Genomic DNA, 18,477 nt, shown 5'->3' with positions numbered 1-18,477 from the left:
GGGATCAATAGGATTGGGATTTTATAAGTAATTGAGTTTTAATCAACTATATGACCGATATTGACCGGATTTCATCGAAAATCCATTGGAACGACTTGGACCGATTAGGTACAACTTTGACCGACTAGCAATTATAAGGTCCGATTTGCTGAAGTTGCATAGGCTAGCCTCCGATTTTTAATTAATTCAGCGCCTAGGAACGATTTTTACAACACTGAGAAATTCGTTATAAATTTGATTTTGAAACAAACTAAGTACGGATACAACAACAAACCATCATAAAAATATCAACAACAGATACAGATCTTCAATGTCATATACAAAAACAAAATCTCTTGTTCATCTTGCAACAAAACACGGTTTACATATCGCTCACTTATTGTCAAAAAAATACAAGCTCTTTTTGTATTCTTTACAAAAATCACTTCCAAATCACACTACCAATAACACTCTGCAACAAATCAAAAAATTTCAGTCCAAACACCCGAGTTTGAACCGAAGAAAGAATGAACCAAAAAAATATCACATTCTTAGCACTCATCTGTAGCTCCCTTGGATACAAAATGGGACTTGTAATCATAATATAATAATTACAGCAGAAATTTTTTTTTCCTGCTAGTTTTCGTGTGTAAACGAAGATTTTTCAATCTATTTGTTGTAGCAGGAAATGAAAATCTGATCTTTGGCGGAGTATTGGTGGTGGGTCGATATCAGATAAATCGACATCTAGGAAAGATTGAGATATTTCTTCCAACGAGAACGGTATGCTGAATTACGCAAAAAAAAAAAATAAAAAAAATTGCATGTTAATTGTGTGAATGTGTGATATAATTTTAGAGTCTAAATAATATTTATAGGTTTGTTTTTTAGTTACCTTGAATCCACATCAAGTAAGAAAGAATTGTTGGGCATGCTAATTGAGTCTTCTGCCATCAATGTTCTCATTTTGCCAATTACCTTTCGTAAAATGAATAGTTATCGAAACGATGTTTATTTTGTTAAGCATAAACATGTAGTGAAATTATTAGATTTCTTACCTCTTGAGACAACCCTTGGGTTCCATACTTGTCATCCCAAAACATAGTTCCGATACGATATATTTGTGGAACACTTAGTGCCTACATTTATAAATATTAGTTTTCTGTAAATTATATATCATATGCTTAGGTGATTATATCTAAATATGTAAATTACCGGGCAGAGTTCATTTGTGATCTCCTCCATGGACTTTTGAGTTTTCTGGTGTGATACCTGCATGAACATTGTATTAGATCTATCTTTAATATTTTAATTACTGGTTTACAGTTCAACTACATACCAGTAATGCAACAGCTTGTCTTATGTGTTGTAACTCGTCCCATGACGATCCAGCAAACTGATCGGTTGCTTTCTTGCACCATTGTTCTAGTTCATGTAAACCAGACTTAACATATTCACCGTTACTAAACGAGCAGCATTCACGGCGAAGCAGTAAGCTGAAAAATCACAAATTATTCACTATTTTGTTTTGACTCTTAGTAACATTTATAATACATATATTTTTTAAGTATTTAGTGAAGGTGCATAAACATTACCTATTGAAGAACTGGACATCTATGAATGAGAAAACCTGACTGAAAATTTTTCTTGTAATAATTGAAGGAACCTATATAAAAAACAATCAGCACTAAACCTTCAGTTTTTTAATTTAAATTTATTTAATTTCTTCGACTCACGTAATTTTCAGATAAAATTCCCAAAGTGTTATCCAAGCTGTTAACAATGCTTTGCCAGTGTATCATTGATGCCTGTTGTTTCGCCACAATATTCGAAAGAATATTCCTTGATGCCCCTCTTGTATGTCTGACCCGTGTTGACCTTGGTGCCTGTTAGTGTATTTGATGATCAAGATTCCGTTTTTGATGAATATTTGGCTTACAAATCCATCTTACTTTTTACAAGAATGTTACCTGAATACATGAATTTAGAAACGGGCTTATTTCTTTCTTCAAACTGTCGCGTATCATTCCGTACAGCTTTTCCACACAAGCGGTTAAGTGTTGCTTGAACAAAAGTGCGGGATACTTCGCTTCTATTTTTGACTGTGTGTTTGGTTTGCCTTCCATTCCACTATATCCACTAGAGATGCCCATTCCCATAGGAGACGTACGCAAACTCTGATAATCGGTAATTAAGATTAATAAATATCTAAACTTTAAATAAATATTCGGTTAAACACGCTAAGAACATGAACATGAACATACTTGTGTCATTCGACCAAACAATGTAGTAGGTGAAGTACGGTTACGGTGTGGAGATTTGTAAGGTGAACCGCTTGCTTTTATCGTACTTTGTAGTAGGAATAAAAGAGTTGAAGTTGTTGATAACCAATATGCCAAATCTTTGATGTTATCCTGAGCCTTTAACGATAAATAACGCTAGATTAGTTTCATTTGACATTTAGACATTAAGTTATATTATGAAGTAAATATAAAATACTACCTCTATGGAAGCTCGAATCGTGTGAATAATTCTGTCAAATATATGTGTCTTCTCGGCCTCAAAAGATCTCCACTGAACTAACGTTTTGTACACAATGCATGCCGAAACAGGTCTGGTTTTGTCGAAACGTTTATCCTCTAGCAGACATTTGATCAAAACATCATGGTTTTCCTAATCGTGGCAAGACAAAATAATATTATTCGTCTCGTTTGTAATCAACGATTCTAAATTATAAATTTTAAATCCTCACCTGTTGTCTGTCAGTTAGCGATTTTTGTTTTGTTAGCGTTGACATACCGTTGTCCAGCTCCTGCAAAAATAATTTAAAAAATAATTTACTCAGCATTGTAATATTACATAAATGGTTATAAATTTATTCGTTCGTTTGTAATAATAATAATAACAATAATACCTTTGTCTTTTCTTGCTCCGCGTGTGGTGTTTCAAAATCATCCTTTGTTTCATGACCATTTTCCAAACTCTGTAATGTCACATTAACTCAACATCAATGAAACCGTTCGTATGTAAGGAAATCCACACGGTCATATGTACCTGAAGTTGCGGTGAAAGCTTTTCAGGGGTGCTTATTGGGGTGATTATTTGCTCCACAACTACTGGTCGGTTGCGTAGAAGTTCATTCTCCGACTCTAACTCTTTAATCTTTCTTCTAAGGCTGAAACAAAGTGTAACATTAATGTTTTATTAAGAAAATTATAATGTTATGTGTACTCTTACAGTTCAGCTTCTTCACTGAGTTCCTCGTTAGTTGAAGCAACCAACGCTTGTTGGCGCAAAACCTGATTTTCGGATTCCATGTTGGACAAGTTTGCGTCTAACCTGTTTATGTGCATACAAAATACATAGTGAAGATACAATCATAACTTTAATAATTTAAGAGATAACTGCGGTTTTCGTCCCTATGGTTTGTCCATATCTGCGGTTTTAGTCCAATAGTTTCAAATTTGCGATTTTCGTCCATGTGGTTTCATTTCACTTGCAATTAAACCCGAATTCATCAACCCTGTTAAGTGCGGTCGTTAAACCCATCAGCGTGCCCCTCACATGAGGGACATTTTTGTCCTTTTCTCCCTAAATAAACCCCAGTTGTAACTCGCAAGCCCTTCACGGTGTATTTGGGGAAAAAAAGGACAAAACTGCCCTTCACGTGAAGGGTATGCTGATGGGTTTAATGACCAGACTCAAATGGGGATAATGAATTCGGGCTTAATTACAGGTAAAATGAGACCACAGGGACGAAAATCACAAATTTGAAACTATTGGACTAAAACCGCATATATGGACAAACCACAGAGATGAAAACGGCAGTTTACTCATAATTTAACTATACATATAGTTCAATGTCATATACCTTTCAATGGTCTCCTGAAGTCCCGAGATTTTATCTTGTGATTCTTCCAACTCTTTAAGTCTATTTTTGCTCTCGGTTTTGACTTCATTGTACTTCTGCTCAAATTCCTCAACTCTCTTTTTCAGTTCTACAATTTCATCCTGCAAATAAACCGATAGTGTATTTATATTTTGAAATCATTTATCATGCACATAACCAAGATAGAAACTTTAAACTTAATATTATTGGCAATACCTCGAGTTCATGATTATGATTTTCCAACTCCTCCACTTTGGTATTATCTATAACCGGCACTTCTTTGATTACTGGTGGAGCTTGTTCAATGGCGAGTTTTGCTGCTTCTTTCTCGTGAATAATTTGATTGTGTGCTTCTTCCAATTTTACTTGCATTTCTTGCAACGCGTTTTGTAACTTTGTGATTTCTTGTCCTTTTGCTTCTTCAAGATCAACCTGTAATTAAAATAAAATCTTTAGAATATCACATTTTTTTAATTACTTTTACCGTGTTAATATACATTGAGCATATAAAACACGTACCCTCAAATGCTTTTCAAAGTCTAATCTCCATGTTAACTCTTCAACGCGCTTCTCCAACTTGTCCTTAGCTTCTCTCAGGGCCCCTGCGTCTCGTGCAGCCATCTTCAACATCCTTAATTCTTTCCTTGCTACCTTTGATCTCCACAGACATTGAAGTGTAAGAGTTGCTTTCTTCTTATTCTTATAACTAGACCGAGCATGATATCTTCGCCATTCCGTCTGAAGTTTGGTTGCAGCTTTGTTTCTTCTTCTTCGTCTGAACTCATCTCTTGCAGCCATTGCTCTAAGCCCGGTTTGAATAACAATCACAGACTTTTGTAAAAGTTTGTATGATGCTCTTGCAGCACCTCCGCGTGTATGCTTTTGTATACGTATAGATGCAGCTTCCTTCCTTAAGTAATCATACAGCTTACGTGCAAGTCTTGCTGCACGAATGTACGATTGCAAAGTTTTCATTTCATACATATATATAGATTTGGCGTAAGTGCATAACAATATAAAATATTACCTCTCCAGTTCTTTTGCATATTGATTGTGGCCTTTCTTAGGATAATAAATTCTTTACGAGTGAGATACGTTCTGATTTGCCTTTGAATTCTTCTTGCAGCTGTTGCGAGAACCTCGGCTCTCCTTGCGTCTAGTTCTGCCATCTGTCCCGCCCGAAGGAAAACCTTGCTTTTCCCTATCTGAAATGTACAAAAATTTACTGGTATGAATATTTTTTTTACTTTTATTAAGTTTTATATAAAAGTAGTTATAGGTAAACAAGGTTAGTACCTGATATCCCTTTAGTCCAAATCTATCACAAATCGCAACGCATGCCGACTTCTCATCAGACCTGCATATTAACCCTTGTTAAGTTTTTTTTTTCTTTTTTCTTTTTAACACAAGTTATATTTACATATTTACCCATCTAAGACATCTGGAGCCAACATTCCGAACCGTTCCAGAAATTCGTCAAAAGATCTTTTAGTCGGATATCCGGCACAACTTATCCTAATCGCCTCTAGCACACCCTATCCCAAACAAAGAATATTTTTATAAACAAATTTTAAAGAGATCATTGCATTGGTATAATTTATTATCAAAACTTACTCCACATCTTAGTTGATTCAAAACATTGTCATTTTCAAATATTCCCGGCTTCAAAACCGTATTAGGCTTTACACATCTAATGTAATGTGGCTCTGTTGTGCTCAAGGTTTCCATTAAAGCTTGTAGTTGTTGCTGCATGTTTCATTTTTCGATCACGATGAAGAACAAAAGTTCATAATATTAAATTTTGGATTATTACCTTAAAGCGAGTACCAATGGAAGAGAACTTGGATTGCTTAGATGAATCCTCCAATGGCGGGAAAAGATTTGCAACAAACGAGCATGTTGAGTTGTTTAACAAAGCTTGAAATTCTGCTACAACGTAATCCTTGTTCTTGTCGAGAAATTGGTCAGCTTGATAAGTAACCTATGTTACAAAAACTTTTGTAAATTACTAAACTCAAATTATGTGCATGATAAACGATGAATACGACATAATATTCTGCTTACATCTCCTGCATAATGGTTGATCGTGAAGTTTGTTCTAGAAAGTTTCGGCTTGCTAAACCGCTTATGTGATTTATATGTCTGGTACATCTTCTGAGCAAACGTCTCGTGTGTTGACTTAGGAAACATACTGCAGATGAAGTAACAAACGGGTCAAAACGGGTCGGTCGGTTGACTAATGATTATGGCATTTCAAGTAGGATATTTGCATACCATGCTTCATCAAGAAGAGCAATGATACCACCAGGTTTCTGCATTAATCACAGTTAGTAAAAATTAGCCTTTTGGTGCAAATTTGTAAAACATTTAAGCCCATTACTCCGTTAATTATGAAGTCAATACCTTTTCAATAAGGTCTAAAACATCTTGATTATCCACAAATTCTACATAGCTCCAGTTGATTTCTTCCTTAGTGTATTCTTCTTGCTCCATTTTAAATACATGCTGTAAATATATTTTTTTGCAATTTTTATAAACTTGTATTCATAAAATTGGCAATTAAAAAAAAAAAACAACTTTGTGTGGTTTGGATTATTACCTGATTAAAATGCTGTTGTAGCTTTTCATTTGTTAGATTAATGCATAGCTGCTCAAAACTATCACATGAAGGAAACTCATAAGGTTATTTTTGTGTTGACAGTTAAAGTCAATGAAACTAGTCAACTATCGTTATGTACCTGTTGACCTTAAAGCTTTCAAAGCCGTAAATATCAAGAACTCCAATTATGCTTTTTGCAGTAGGATCTTGACCAATTGAGTTATTTATCTTGTCCACAATCCTGTCGTAGAAAATAAGTCAAACGGGTCAAAAAAGTCAAAGTTGGTCAAAGATGGATTATTTTTTATCTTCTTACCAATCAAAAAGTCTGGAATAAACTGTTTTTGCGAGTGCATCACGACTCAATGCAGCAGCTTCTGGATCTAATGGTTTTGTAATATTTCCATCTGGAGTTACGATAACACGCTCACATAATGATTGTTCAAGTGCTTTCGCGTCACACCTGAAAGAAAACATGTATAACTGAGATTATTTTCATATTATGTGTCGTTTAATGACTTATTAAATTGCATAGTAACAGGTTGAGTTGGTTAGGTTCAGACATGAGTAGCTCTGCTGCTGTACAAAGATGATAATTTGATTTTTCATCTTTGACTTTTGAAGAGTCAAACTCCTTTCCCTTGACAAAGTCAACATTTCCAAGATGAAGAATTGCAGCTACAACACGGAATATTGCATCCTACAAAAATGCATACAAAATTTCCTCTTTTAGAAGTTGGTTATATACACAGGTAGTAATGTCTATCTGTTTACTTTTGAACGGGTTGACTTTTTCAAACGGGCCAAAAGGCGCTCATAGTGTACTTTCAATGCATAAAACCTCCTAATACGTTTTATTCGAAAATGTAAATTATTTTGCGTACTAAAAAGTTGAAACTTTTTTGGTTAAAAAGCGTTTTGGGTCAACCCGACCAACCCATTTCATCATTTTAAATGGTTGACTTTTTCAAACGGGCTGAAAAGCTTTCACAATGTATTTTCGATGCATAAAACCTCCTAAATCACTTCATTCAAAAAGTTGAATTAATTTACACATGAACTTTTTATAAAGAGTTCTAAAGAGTTTATTTTTTTATAGTCAAAAAGTGTTTTGGGTCGACCCGTTTCATCATTTTGAATGGGTTGACTTTTTCAAACAGGTTGAATTAGCTATTTTAGTGCATAAAACCTCCTAAATCATTTTACTTAAAAAGTTAAATTATTTTACACACGAACTATTTTTAAAAAGTTGAACCTTTTTTTTTATATAAAAACGTGTTTTGGGTCAACCCGACCAACCCGTTTTATTATTTTCGCTACCTGTTCATCCTGGTTGATTCCCACAATATCCATAGCATTTCGCGTTTCCAAATACTCCCGTCCGTCATCTATATTCGCCACTTCATAGCAATTAGTCTGATTCAAATAATGAAACGTTCTCGGGTCTCCTAATTTGTACTTCTTCACATCCTGAAAGATAACAGTTATAACTTATAACTATATGTATAAACCAAACCAATCCCACTCGTGTTTAACTTTTAAAAGAACTGAAGTAACCTCGGGTGGTGCTGCACAGAGCATGTAAAAACAATGGTAGTTCCTCTCGGGATCAGACACTTGACAAACTCGTGATCTTTCTAAAAGATACGTTCTAACCGCAGCCCCCGATATCTTTCCTTGCTTATCGAATTGAATCTCTACAAATTTACCAAAACGACTGGTACAAACACTCGGTCATGTGAACTTTTATGTAAACTAACTTTTACTTCACTAAATAAATGTATATGAATGTATTATAATCTTGACTTTTAACCTGGAATTGTTGTTCTTCACGGTTTTCGCATTCCCAAAGGCTTCCAAAACTGGATTTGACTGATAATGCATATCATTAGTATTAGTATCTCATTTGATTCTTTTTAAACAAAATATAATCTACAAAAATATAAAGTTTTTTTTTTTTTTTTTTTTTTTTTTTTAATTACACACCTCAAGAACTTGTTGTTCAACTGTTCTTCCTTCTGTACCTGATCTACCTCCCATGAAAGCAAGATATCTCATAAGCATTTTCGTGGTCTCGGTTTTACCTGCTCCACTTTCTCCACTTACCAATATCGACTGGCTTCCGTGTTCGTTAATCATGGCCCTGATACAACACGAGTTATCAAACGAGTCGGTCCAACTGTCTCAAAACACTTGTAATATTTAAAAATTATTGTATATTGTATGACGGTCATGGTACCTATAGCAGTCATCTGCAATGGCGAAAAGATGCGGGCTTAACTCTCCAAAAGTGGCCCCTTTATATTGTTGCATCATGTGAATATCATATAAATGTGGTAGTCGTCGGAAAGGGTTAACGGCTATTAAAATGTTGCCCGTGTAAGTCTGTTTGTATCACAAATAACGGTTTAATTTAACAGTTTTGATCAAAGTAACAAAGTCTTTTAAATTTTTAAACTTTTAATATTATAGTTAATCGACTTACGTATATTTCATTGAGAGCAAACCGGGCAGCAAGGTTGTAAAGCACTCCGGGTTCATGAAGATATGCCAATTTAGTCATGTCATCTACTCCGGCTGCTGGTGCTTCCGTGTCTTTTGGATATATGTTTGATATGTCTGCTTTTATCTGAAAAAAGAAACATATATATAAAAGAGAACATGTTACTGGAAAACTGATTATATCTTGGTTTCAACGTTTTGTTCATGTAATTCCTTAAATTTTCATAACTTATTAAATACTTGAGTAACGCATTCAAACATCTAACACCGGTTAATCATATGATGTGATCAAAACTGTTAAAAGTAACACAATAATACATTAGTCTTGATTTATATCATCTTTATTTGAATATACATAAACATAGCACACTAGGACAACTTTTTGGTATGGTTACTTTAACTAAAAGCAAAACTTATACTGTACATAAGCATTAAGAATCCAATGAACACAAAATCTTACAGTTTTCCCATTTGTGGTAACAATTGTAGCATTATTCCCTTTAATATCGATAACCTCCCCGTCGATCCATGCAACTTCTGGATCCTCTACCCAAACGTGTGATCCGACGATAATATTCACCGGAGTTCCCTAAACACAATATTAAGTAACATATGTTCATCATATGATCATCAAAATTGTTGTCACAAAACACAACATAATATTATTCAAAGTTCATGATCATCATAGAATAAATATAAAGAAAAAACTTTACCATCTTTCCAACAATCCTATAAGATGATCAAACAGAAACAAAGTGTATGTATTACAATATATATATATATATATATATATATATATGAATTCAAGAAGTATAGAGAGAGAGAGAGTTTTAAAGAATGATATATGATGATAGGTTGGTAGATTGTAGAAATAATAAGAATAATAAAAGAAAAGAATGTGAAAGAGAATGTTAATGGAAAGTAAACTAGCAAGCACAAGATAGATGATGGTGGTGGTGGTAGTGATGGTAACACAAAAGCAAAAGAAAAGAAGAAGTAGTCATGCCACCCCACCCCACCCCACCCCTCCAACCTCCTGTCATTTCCAATTTAAATATTGAATGAATATTTTATATTAATTATTTCTTTAATTTTTTGTTAGTATGTTATAAGTTATACAACAAGTTGAACAAATCTTGATGACAAGTGACAACTTTCACGTTAGGAATAAACCCAAAGGGTGTTTTGTTTTAAATAGGAGAATCAGATTTTAATAATTATAAGTTTTTATGGTTGGTCGATAATAATCTATATTCTTATCACATGTCCCACCTTTTACTATTTTTTTCTCTTTATACCTCCGTTAAATTTCAAACTAATGTTTTAAACATTTGACTGGAAAGTGTATATAAGCCGATTAATGTTAAACTTATCTAGTAACATATGTATCGGTTAATAGTGATTTGTTTGTTGTAAAAAAAGACAACATGATCATCAATATGCATTTAGTTGTGTTTGTAAACTTTATTTTATTATATATTATTTAATGCACAATGTATAAGTGTTTTGTGCATGGTTTTAGTCTTGTATGGAAGTTGGCTTTGACTTTATGCATTCCATTTCTCACTTCTGATTGTTTACCATTTTAGTTTCCATTAGTCATCAATTTCTTTTTTTAAAAAAGGAGGTTGTCGGCCGTGATATAGGAGATGGGGAAGTTAATGTGAACATATGTATAGTATTTTAGAGGGTGCGTGATTTAACCGGTCTTAAAAATAGTTATGTTGTATTTTATACATGTACATAGAAGCATTCATTTCAGAATAAGAATACGTTGTTTTGTTTGGTATGATGAAACTAAATAAAAGTAAATAATTATAGGTATTACTCTTTTGTTTCTCACTTGTCATGATTATAGTCCATTGAGTAGTAGAGTACACTTGACAACTCATTCATTTTAGCTGATTTGCATTGATTAATGTGAGAATCGCACAAAGTAACGACTCACTATCTTGCATTCGTGGTCTTTCGCCTTTCATCCAATAGCATCCAAAATGCACCCTTAACATATTTAGACCTTAAAATCGAAAACCATCTCAAAGTAACAATGTGCTAGACATAAAAAAGAAAACCTTAAAAACATACTATAATTAAACAAGTTACTCGACATAAATGTAACCCAAACATTAGTTAACAGTGTAGTCGTTCGGCATCCACACCAAGTAGAGTGGTCCCCCCCCCCCTCTCACATTGTCATGTCGAAGCCACTCTGTCTATCCTAAGTAAAAGTAAAAAGTAATGTAAGTTTTATTTTCTCTTTTTTGAATGACTCATACATCCTTTAAAACTACTCGTAAGTGTGTCAATGTATATATTTATCATTGGACTATAACTCTCAACAGCTTATGAAGGTACAGTTTCTTTTACGGGCCTTGTGATCATATCGTCAAGCCACATGTCCTCTCGTTTAAATTCGTAACTAATATAAAAATAACGACATCGATATCTTCGACCTTATGATAAAATCATAAAAGTAATCTACTCTTAATTATTAGGTAGGTAAACGTTTATTAGTGAATTGAGTGTAGGACCCTTTACATGAAGCTCATGCGACTCATTATGACATGCATAGGTCATTAAACCATGTGGTACTTACCTTGTACTATTGATCTCCTTTGGTTACTGCTTTGAAACATCTATGGCGATATCAAATTCACCTAATAATATAATAAAAGCTATATGTTTAAAAGAAAATAACAATAACTATTTGGAAAATAAAAAGGCCTAGTCTTTACTACTCACTTGGTTTTTCAATTTGTTTTATGTACCAACCAGTCTCATAACCAACATAAGAAAGGTAAATCGCCTGTTGCAGAGTAAACCGACGGACAAAAGTACCCTTAAAAACTTATTATCCTTCTATTAAAATTATTCCAAATTGCCTCACTAACTTTCTCCATGCACATTAAACACCTCCACAATTTTCATCACACATTCACACTAAGGGTGAGCAATAACCGAATCGTTAACAGAAACCGAACCGAAGTAACCGAGATTAACCGAACTGCACCGAACTCTTCATTATTGTTTTTCATATTTTCTAGTATTTTTTCCTCGATTTCATGTATTATATGTATTAATAGTTTAATACTATCATTTTCATGTATTTATATCTTCATTCCATGTACTAATATCTCAATTTCATATATTTATACTTTCATTTCATGTTTAATATCAGTTATTAACCGAAATTAGTAAAACCGAATTAATAACCGATCAGTTTGGTTCGGCCGTTCACACCCCTAATTCACACATACGGCAACATTATGGATTTTTAACATGTGACTGAAAAACCAATAATAATTACAATAAAATTTTGATTCAAAAAAACATTTTAGTAAAGTATTCAAGAAAAGTATAATGGAAATAGGAGTGGGGTCCCACAAAACATAGGAGTATTCTTGGGCGGTGGAGAGTTTGCCTAAAGCGCTGGAAGATTTGTCCAGTTCACATGTGTGGGCCCTCAAACCCTTTGCTTTACACCCCTGTTTTCTTAATTCTCACTTCTCTATTTTCCCTAATTTATTTTTCTCCATGGGATTATCACAAGAATTAGCCAATTCTGTTAGCCGGGCTATCATTTTTAACCGAAACTCAAAAACCAACTCAAAAAAACCTGACTTGAGATAAAAAACCCGAACAAGAAAAACCCACATATAATTTTTGTTTTAAAACTTTATATTATAAGTGGTTTTATTGAGTTTGATTGTGATATGTTATGTTCAACCGATTATGATTTTTGAGGCTGATTCAGTAGTAGGTTAGATTTATATTATGGTATATTCTATTTGATCGATTAGTAGGCTCAATCGAGTTCGACTTCGATTATGGTATATCATGTTGGACTTAATTGTTTAATTGATTAGTAGGTTCAATCAAATTCGATTATGGTATATTCTATTTGGCTTAACTAGTTCCATCGATTATGGTATATCAGTTTAATCTATTATGATATTATAGCTATAAATCTAAGTTGTTTCTCTGTTAATGACGGGTGGTCCATGGGACAATCCTTAATTGATTTAAAAGCCGTAATAATCATGATTTGAATTTGTTTATTTTGTGGAATTAGATAACTATGGTTTGGTTGGTGAATTGTAGGTAAAAGGAGGTTCCGGAGCTATTAAGATGTATAACGAAGAAACCCAAGGAACCAGAGATGCGAACGAAGTCAAAAATAAGTGAAAGCGAGGGTGCATAGTCGGTGTCCACCGTGACCCACGGTTCAGACCGTGGGCCACGGTCCAAAGAAGATCAATTGAACAGAAGCCACCGTACCGTGGCTGGTACGGTGACCGTGGACATCACCGTGACCCACGGTTCCACCGTGGTCCACGGTCCAGCCTTTCAAGAAATTCACCGTGACCCACGGTGTAGACCGTGGGCCACGGTTCGAGTCGTAACAGTTTTTTTTTTCTTCATTATTTTTAGACGTTTTGAGATGTCTTTTGATCTATCCTTCATTCAAAAACAACCTAAGGGAGATTTGGAGAGACAATCAATCAATATCAAGTGTGGTAATCATTAGAAACTCAATTTTGATTCTTATGCAAACTATAATCGAAGGGATGATAAACCGAAACATGTGTGGCTAAATTCATTTGTGTTTTCCCTCGGATTTTAAGGTTTCTTATGTTTGTTTGGTTGAATGTTTATGAAATTTCTGAGATATTAGTTTGATTAAATTATTATGGTATTGATGTATTGATTGATAGATTATTAGTTTATCGATTTTGTGTTTTAAACTGTCAGTTCTTAGTTCTTTAAGTAATCGAGATTTATCGGGAGGGATTTAGGGTTGGATAAACTAATTGGTTTTTGATTGATCACCTTACGTTATATAATCCAAGTACTTGATCTTCAATTATCGCAATCGTTTACATAAACACGAACTCAGTTTAAACATCAACTGTAACATTCATGGAAACCTGAAACCGAGGGAAGGCATATTTTCGTATATTGATTAAAACTCAGTTATTGCTTTAGTTCTTTTTGTTTTTCAAATCAAACAAACGAATCATTGAATTTACTTTTTGCACTTAGTATAATATAGTTTAATTATAAAACTACTTAGTAATACATTTTCCACAAACTCCCTGTGTTCGATATCCGCTTACCGCTATCTAATTAGTTGTATTCGGTTTATTTTTGAGTGAGTCTTCGACCTCACGTCAGTTAACAAAGTTGTTTTTTTCTTAGATACTCGAAACTCGATTTACTCAACCCGAAAGAACTAGAACCCGAAAAAAAACGTGAAATATATGGGTTGAGTTACAGGTATAGATTCAACACTTTGAAATGCAAAGAACATCCCCTACATGTCATCGGTTCAAGTGGTTGTCTTCAAAAACCAACCAGCCCTTCTAGTGGTGATGTAACTCATGTCAGCTTGGTTTCCGGTCGGTTCCAATTTTAACAACATTGCAAGCCAGATTCGTATTTATTAAAATGATCCCATACTAACAACATTGTTTATTTTGTCTTAAGTTTATTTATCCTCATTTGCGAAAAGCCGGGGTTTTAATTAATTTGTTTCGAAAATTCTTGCGAAGACACCATATTTTAGTAACGTCTAGAATCAATTAAACGAGAAACAAGTTGGTTAAAAATCCTAATTGCTACACACTGAAAGAAGTGAACAAACCCAAATAGCTTTTAAACCGGGTTAGAACTTCTTATTCATTTGTGAAACTCTTTAATCCTCAAATCTCAAGTATATTATTAACGTCCGCTCAATAAATAAATTAAAATCTAAAATATATATATTAATATAGAAACAAAAATTGAAAACAACCTCATAATACAAGGGATAAAACCTAGTAATATAATATTTTAGACATTTTATTGAAAAAGAATAAAGGGTGCAGATTAAAATGTATCGAAATTTTGTATATTTAACTGGTCAATTTTTTCTGCACCCGCCAAATAAATAAGAAAAGGATACGAGTGTCTTGAGTGCGAAAAAGAATATTTAGAAAGTGTGATTTTTAATGTTTGAAAAGTATAAGGGTTAACATAATTTTTTTCTTGGTATTTTATATTTGGTGAAAAAGTCGACACCCCTTAAATTCTTCTTTTATAATTAGAGAGAGAGAATGGTTGCCTAAACATATAAAAATTGTTAGAAATTAATATAATAATAATAATAATATAACTTAATTGATGATAAGTTATTAATTTAAATTTATATATGTTGTCAACTCTTAAATCAAATCCTTTTTCCATTTTAAGGTTATCTCACAGACAAATACGATTCATAGCATAAACTAGTTATATTCTCAAACGTGACAAAGTTGTACGAATTTCAAGGTAGACAAATGTAACTAATTTATTCACTGAGAGCAGTACGGCAAGCTTCAATTTTCTAGGCTTAAATCTATGTGGCAAAGGAATGAACTTGGGTGACAAACTTCTTTTGTTGTCGAACAAGTTTGTGAAGGTTGGGTTTGTGAATGCAAACTTGCAACAAACTTGTAAAGTGACATGTTTGTGGGTTCACCTCCTTTCTCTCACACATGCATACATACCTATATTATATATATACAATTATAATATATTTTAAAGAGATTTGTGAAAGTTCCTTGTGAAAAAGTTATGGTTTTTTTAGGAAAAAATGTAATATGATGTGGCAATATGTGACGTTTGTGAATGTTTGTTGTTGTGGATGCTCATTCTGCACCGTCATCACTAGATGGCTCCTTGAACTCTATCATAGAGTTATTAGAGACATCGATGTCATCTACCTCTTATTTCGATTAAATCAGTACCGATAGTATGATAACCGAATTCTCATATGATTGCTAAATTTCATATCAATTCTATTATTAGGTACGAGAAATTCCATATTTGGTATACTGTATTTAATCGATAAAAAAAATTTTCCGATTTTATAAAATCAATTATGAGATCAAGCTTTCGTTATTTCGGTTTAACAATGAATATTTTTATTACTATCTAAAGAACTTGATTAAATTAAACAGTTGTATTTCACTAAGTACTTATGCACGAAAAGATGTTGGATTAATATATTTAATTAACTAAAGACACTCATAAGAAAATCTAACTATACTAATAAAAGAAAATATTGAAGATGATGTGACAATCCCACATTCATTCCTTATCTAATCTCTCTTCTCATTCATTTGACTTATCCATGGGTTATGGAGCAAAACCATATTGACAAATGGGTTACAATTTTCTTTCTAATTCTTTAATCTCTCATTTAATTCTACCTAACAATCCATGGGTCGTGAGTCAAGATAATTTTGACAAATGGGTTATAATTTCATTTCTAATTATCTAATTTCTCATCTTATTTATTCTAACGATCCATAGGTCATGGGATAAAACAATTTTGAGAAATGGGTTATAATTTTCATTATAATTTTTAATCTTTTATCTCATTCATCATAGTTATCCACGGGTAATTGGTCAAAACAATTTATGCAATTATTGTATATAAAAAATCGATTTTGTAAATTTGAGGTTCTAGACTTCTTATTGTTTGTACTATATATTTTATTTTTAGCTTTAATTTTGTTCATTTCTTTTAAATAATGGATCTTTTTATTTTTATTATTTGACAAATCCTGTGTAATACACGGGTTAAAAAGCTACTGAATAATATTGTAATTTGGAGACATAGTTAGTTGGTCGCTTGAAAGCTGGAAGGCCACCACAATGCTTTCCAAGTTGTATAGATCTAAGATTCCATCATTTATGCTTTATTACACTTTAAATCACAACTAAGATACTTGTATTGTATATTGATTAGACAATATTATTCACTACCACAAATGTTTTCTCTCTTGCCATTTAAAAAAAATACATTCTCTTACTGTTTTATATACGTACTTACAAGTTATAAATTAACACCGTTTTTTTACAACTTTGTATTTCAAGAAATAATTATAATATACTGGTTGCGCCGGTGATTACAATGGTTGTAGTACCTGTAATTTCTTAAAGACTTCACACTTTTAGTGCTAAAAATAGGTCTAAAAAATTATTTTCTTTAAAACATCATAAAATTTAGTTTCAACATACAAATTTTAGTACCATCTACTTGCGATGAGCGGTGTACCATGCACCCCTCACATCTTTTGAGTAAATGCTACACATCAATGTACAACTCCACATAACCAACGTATAATACGCCCAACGGCATAACATACATCCTACAACTCTAGGTAATAAAATTCGGCTATTAACGAGCCATTTCAAACCTGTTAACACTTCTAACGTCAACATTTAGATGGATTTGAGCTCCATCTCCAATTTTCTCTTCATTGATGGTTTGCAAACTCACTCACACATGGACTTATTTTTATTCTTTCTTTGTCATTGGATGATTATGTATGTACTAATCTATTGACCAACCAATAAGGTGGTGGTTCATTGACAAAGACAAAGTCTTTAAACACTTATGTTTGGAATGTTGACATCATGAGTTTAAGACTCATAGACAACAAAGATTAAAAAAAATTTTGCCGTTAAAAAAAAGTACCCCTAGTTTCCTTAGGGAGAGTAATTTTTAATAGACCAACGTTATACCCAACAAGTCATGAGTAGTCCAATACTTAACGAATATGAGTTACTCTTTTATAGTTTGATAAGGGATTGGTATCAAATTTTCGTTTTATCAATCATATGCATTCATTTACGTGTATCTTTACTGACTTCTTAAAATTACCATTCTGTTGTCTTCTTTGAGTAGTCAATATTGCGAAATTTGTAGTTAATTGACTATTTTGTCCAAGTAGGATTTTTTACTTTACAAGTCGAGCTCAATAGTAGCCACATGGTGCGGCACATCATGAGGGGCAAGATAGTCATCATCCTAGGTTTCATATGATTCACTAGAATCGAATATTCCATGGTTTCATATGACACGCTGCTATCTAAACTGTGAACAAAAGTCTAGTTTTAAAAATTAAATTAAATTAACTTGACAAAGTAATTTATGAAAATGAAAGTATAATTGACTTTTAATCATCATACTCTCTAAAAAGATATAATATATCATTTCTATTAATATTATTATTACTATTATCATTATTAATTATTAATTAATATTACAATTTTGTTTTGTGACAGTGAAAGTAGCTACGGTGTCGGTGATGGTCAAGTTATGAGACATCACATTTAAGAGGGTTTCGTGCTCACTTATTATTGATAGCAGGAGGTTTTGATGTGATAGGTTTTTTTGTGCCGAGATATGTACTGAAATATTCTATTTTTAATATACATATGCCATAATAACTTATATTAAATGCTAATATATAGTCTTCCTAGCTCAAGTGATTGAGTTGAAGCATGTAAAGATTTCAATTTAAAAAGTGAAATATAGTAGGTTCAAGTTTTTTATATGATAAAAATATAGGGGGTTTTAGGTTGAGTCAGGAGGTTTCTCATCTATGAAGAGTTTCTTTTTAAGGATGATCTCCGATACTCGGGAGAGAGAGATGAGTGGGTGGGTTAGTGGTTCGTCATTAATTCAAATTAGCCG

At 32.9% G+C, this 18,477-nt stretch overlaps 1 protein-coding gene and 1 long non-coding RNA gene across 2 annotated transcripts; one reads left to right on the top strand and one right to left on the bottom strand.

Moving 5' to 3' along the window:
- Window positions 1–342: 342 nt before the first annotated feature.
- Window positions 343–9,745, bottom strand: LOC143555985 (myosin-12-like). The gene is made up of 37 exons (XM_077045430.1): window positions 9,683–9,745; window positions 9,430–9,558; window positions 8,953–9,096; window positions 8,707–8,852; window positions 8,454–8,610; window positions 8,281–8,339; window positions 8,025–8,184; window positions 7,788–7,937; window positions 7,031–7,167; window positions 6,784–6,930; window positions 6,607–6,708; window positions 6,468–6,525; window positions 6,272–6,373; window positions 6,143–6,180; window positions 5,933–6,059; window positions 5,682–5,849; window positions 5,483–5,614; window positions 5,297–5,403; window positions 5,165–5,225; window positions 4,896–5,073; window positions 4,388–4,812; window positions 4,085–4,300; window positions 3,851–3,990; window positions 3,217–3,318; window positions 3,034–3,154; window positions 2,894–2,962; window positions 2,732–2,791; window positions 2,482–2,652; window positions 2,244–2,399; window positions 1,950–2,156; window positions 1,716–1,865; window positions 1,575–1,645; window positions 1,319–1,475; window positions 1,195–1,251; window positions 1,038–1,118; window positions 875–957; window positions 343–767 (listed from the first exon to the last, which is right to left on the bottom strand). Exons 1-37 carry the CDS (start codon window positions 9,683–9,685, stop codon window positions 644–646), a joined length of 4,695 nt encoding a protein of 1,564 aa, XP_076901545.1. The 5' UTR covers window positions 9,686–9,745; the 3' UTR covers window positions 343–643.
- Window positions 4,994–6,606, top strand: LOC143555986 (uncharacterized). Its single transcript, XR_013139298.1, has 3 exons — window positions 4,994–5,096; window positions 6,052–6,176; window positions 6,489–6,606. It is a non-coding gene; the product is annotated as an uncharacterized LOC143555986 (long non-coding RNA).
- Window positions 9,746–18,477: the final 8,732 nt, after the last annotated feature.

Source organism: Bidens hawaiensis, unplaced genomic scaffold (genome assembly GCF_021521415.1).
Source record: "Bidens hawaiensis isolate Kalapana, Puna unplaced genomic scaffold, B.hawaiensis_p1.1 tig00018422_1, whole genome shotgun sequence".
Classification (NCBI taxonomy): domain Eukaryota; kingdom Viridiplantae; phylum Streptophyta; class Magnoliopsida; order Asterales; family Asteraceae; genus Bidens; species Bidens hawaiensis.
The sequence above is the reverse complement of the archived record's forward strand: the minus strand, read 5'-3'. Positions and strand labels throughout refer to the sequence as shown.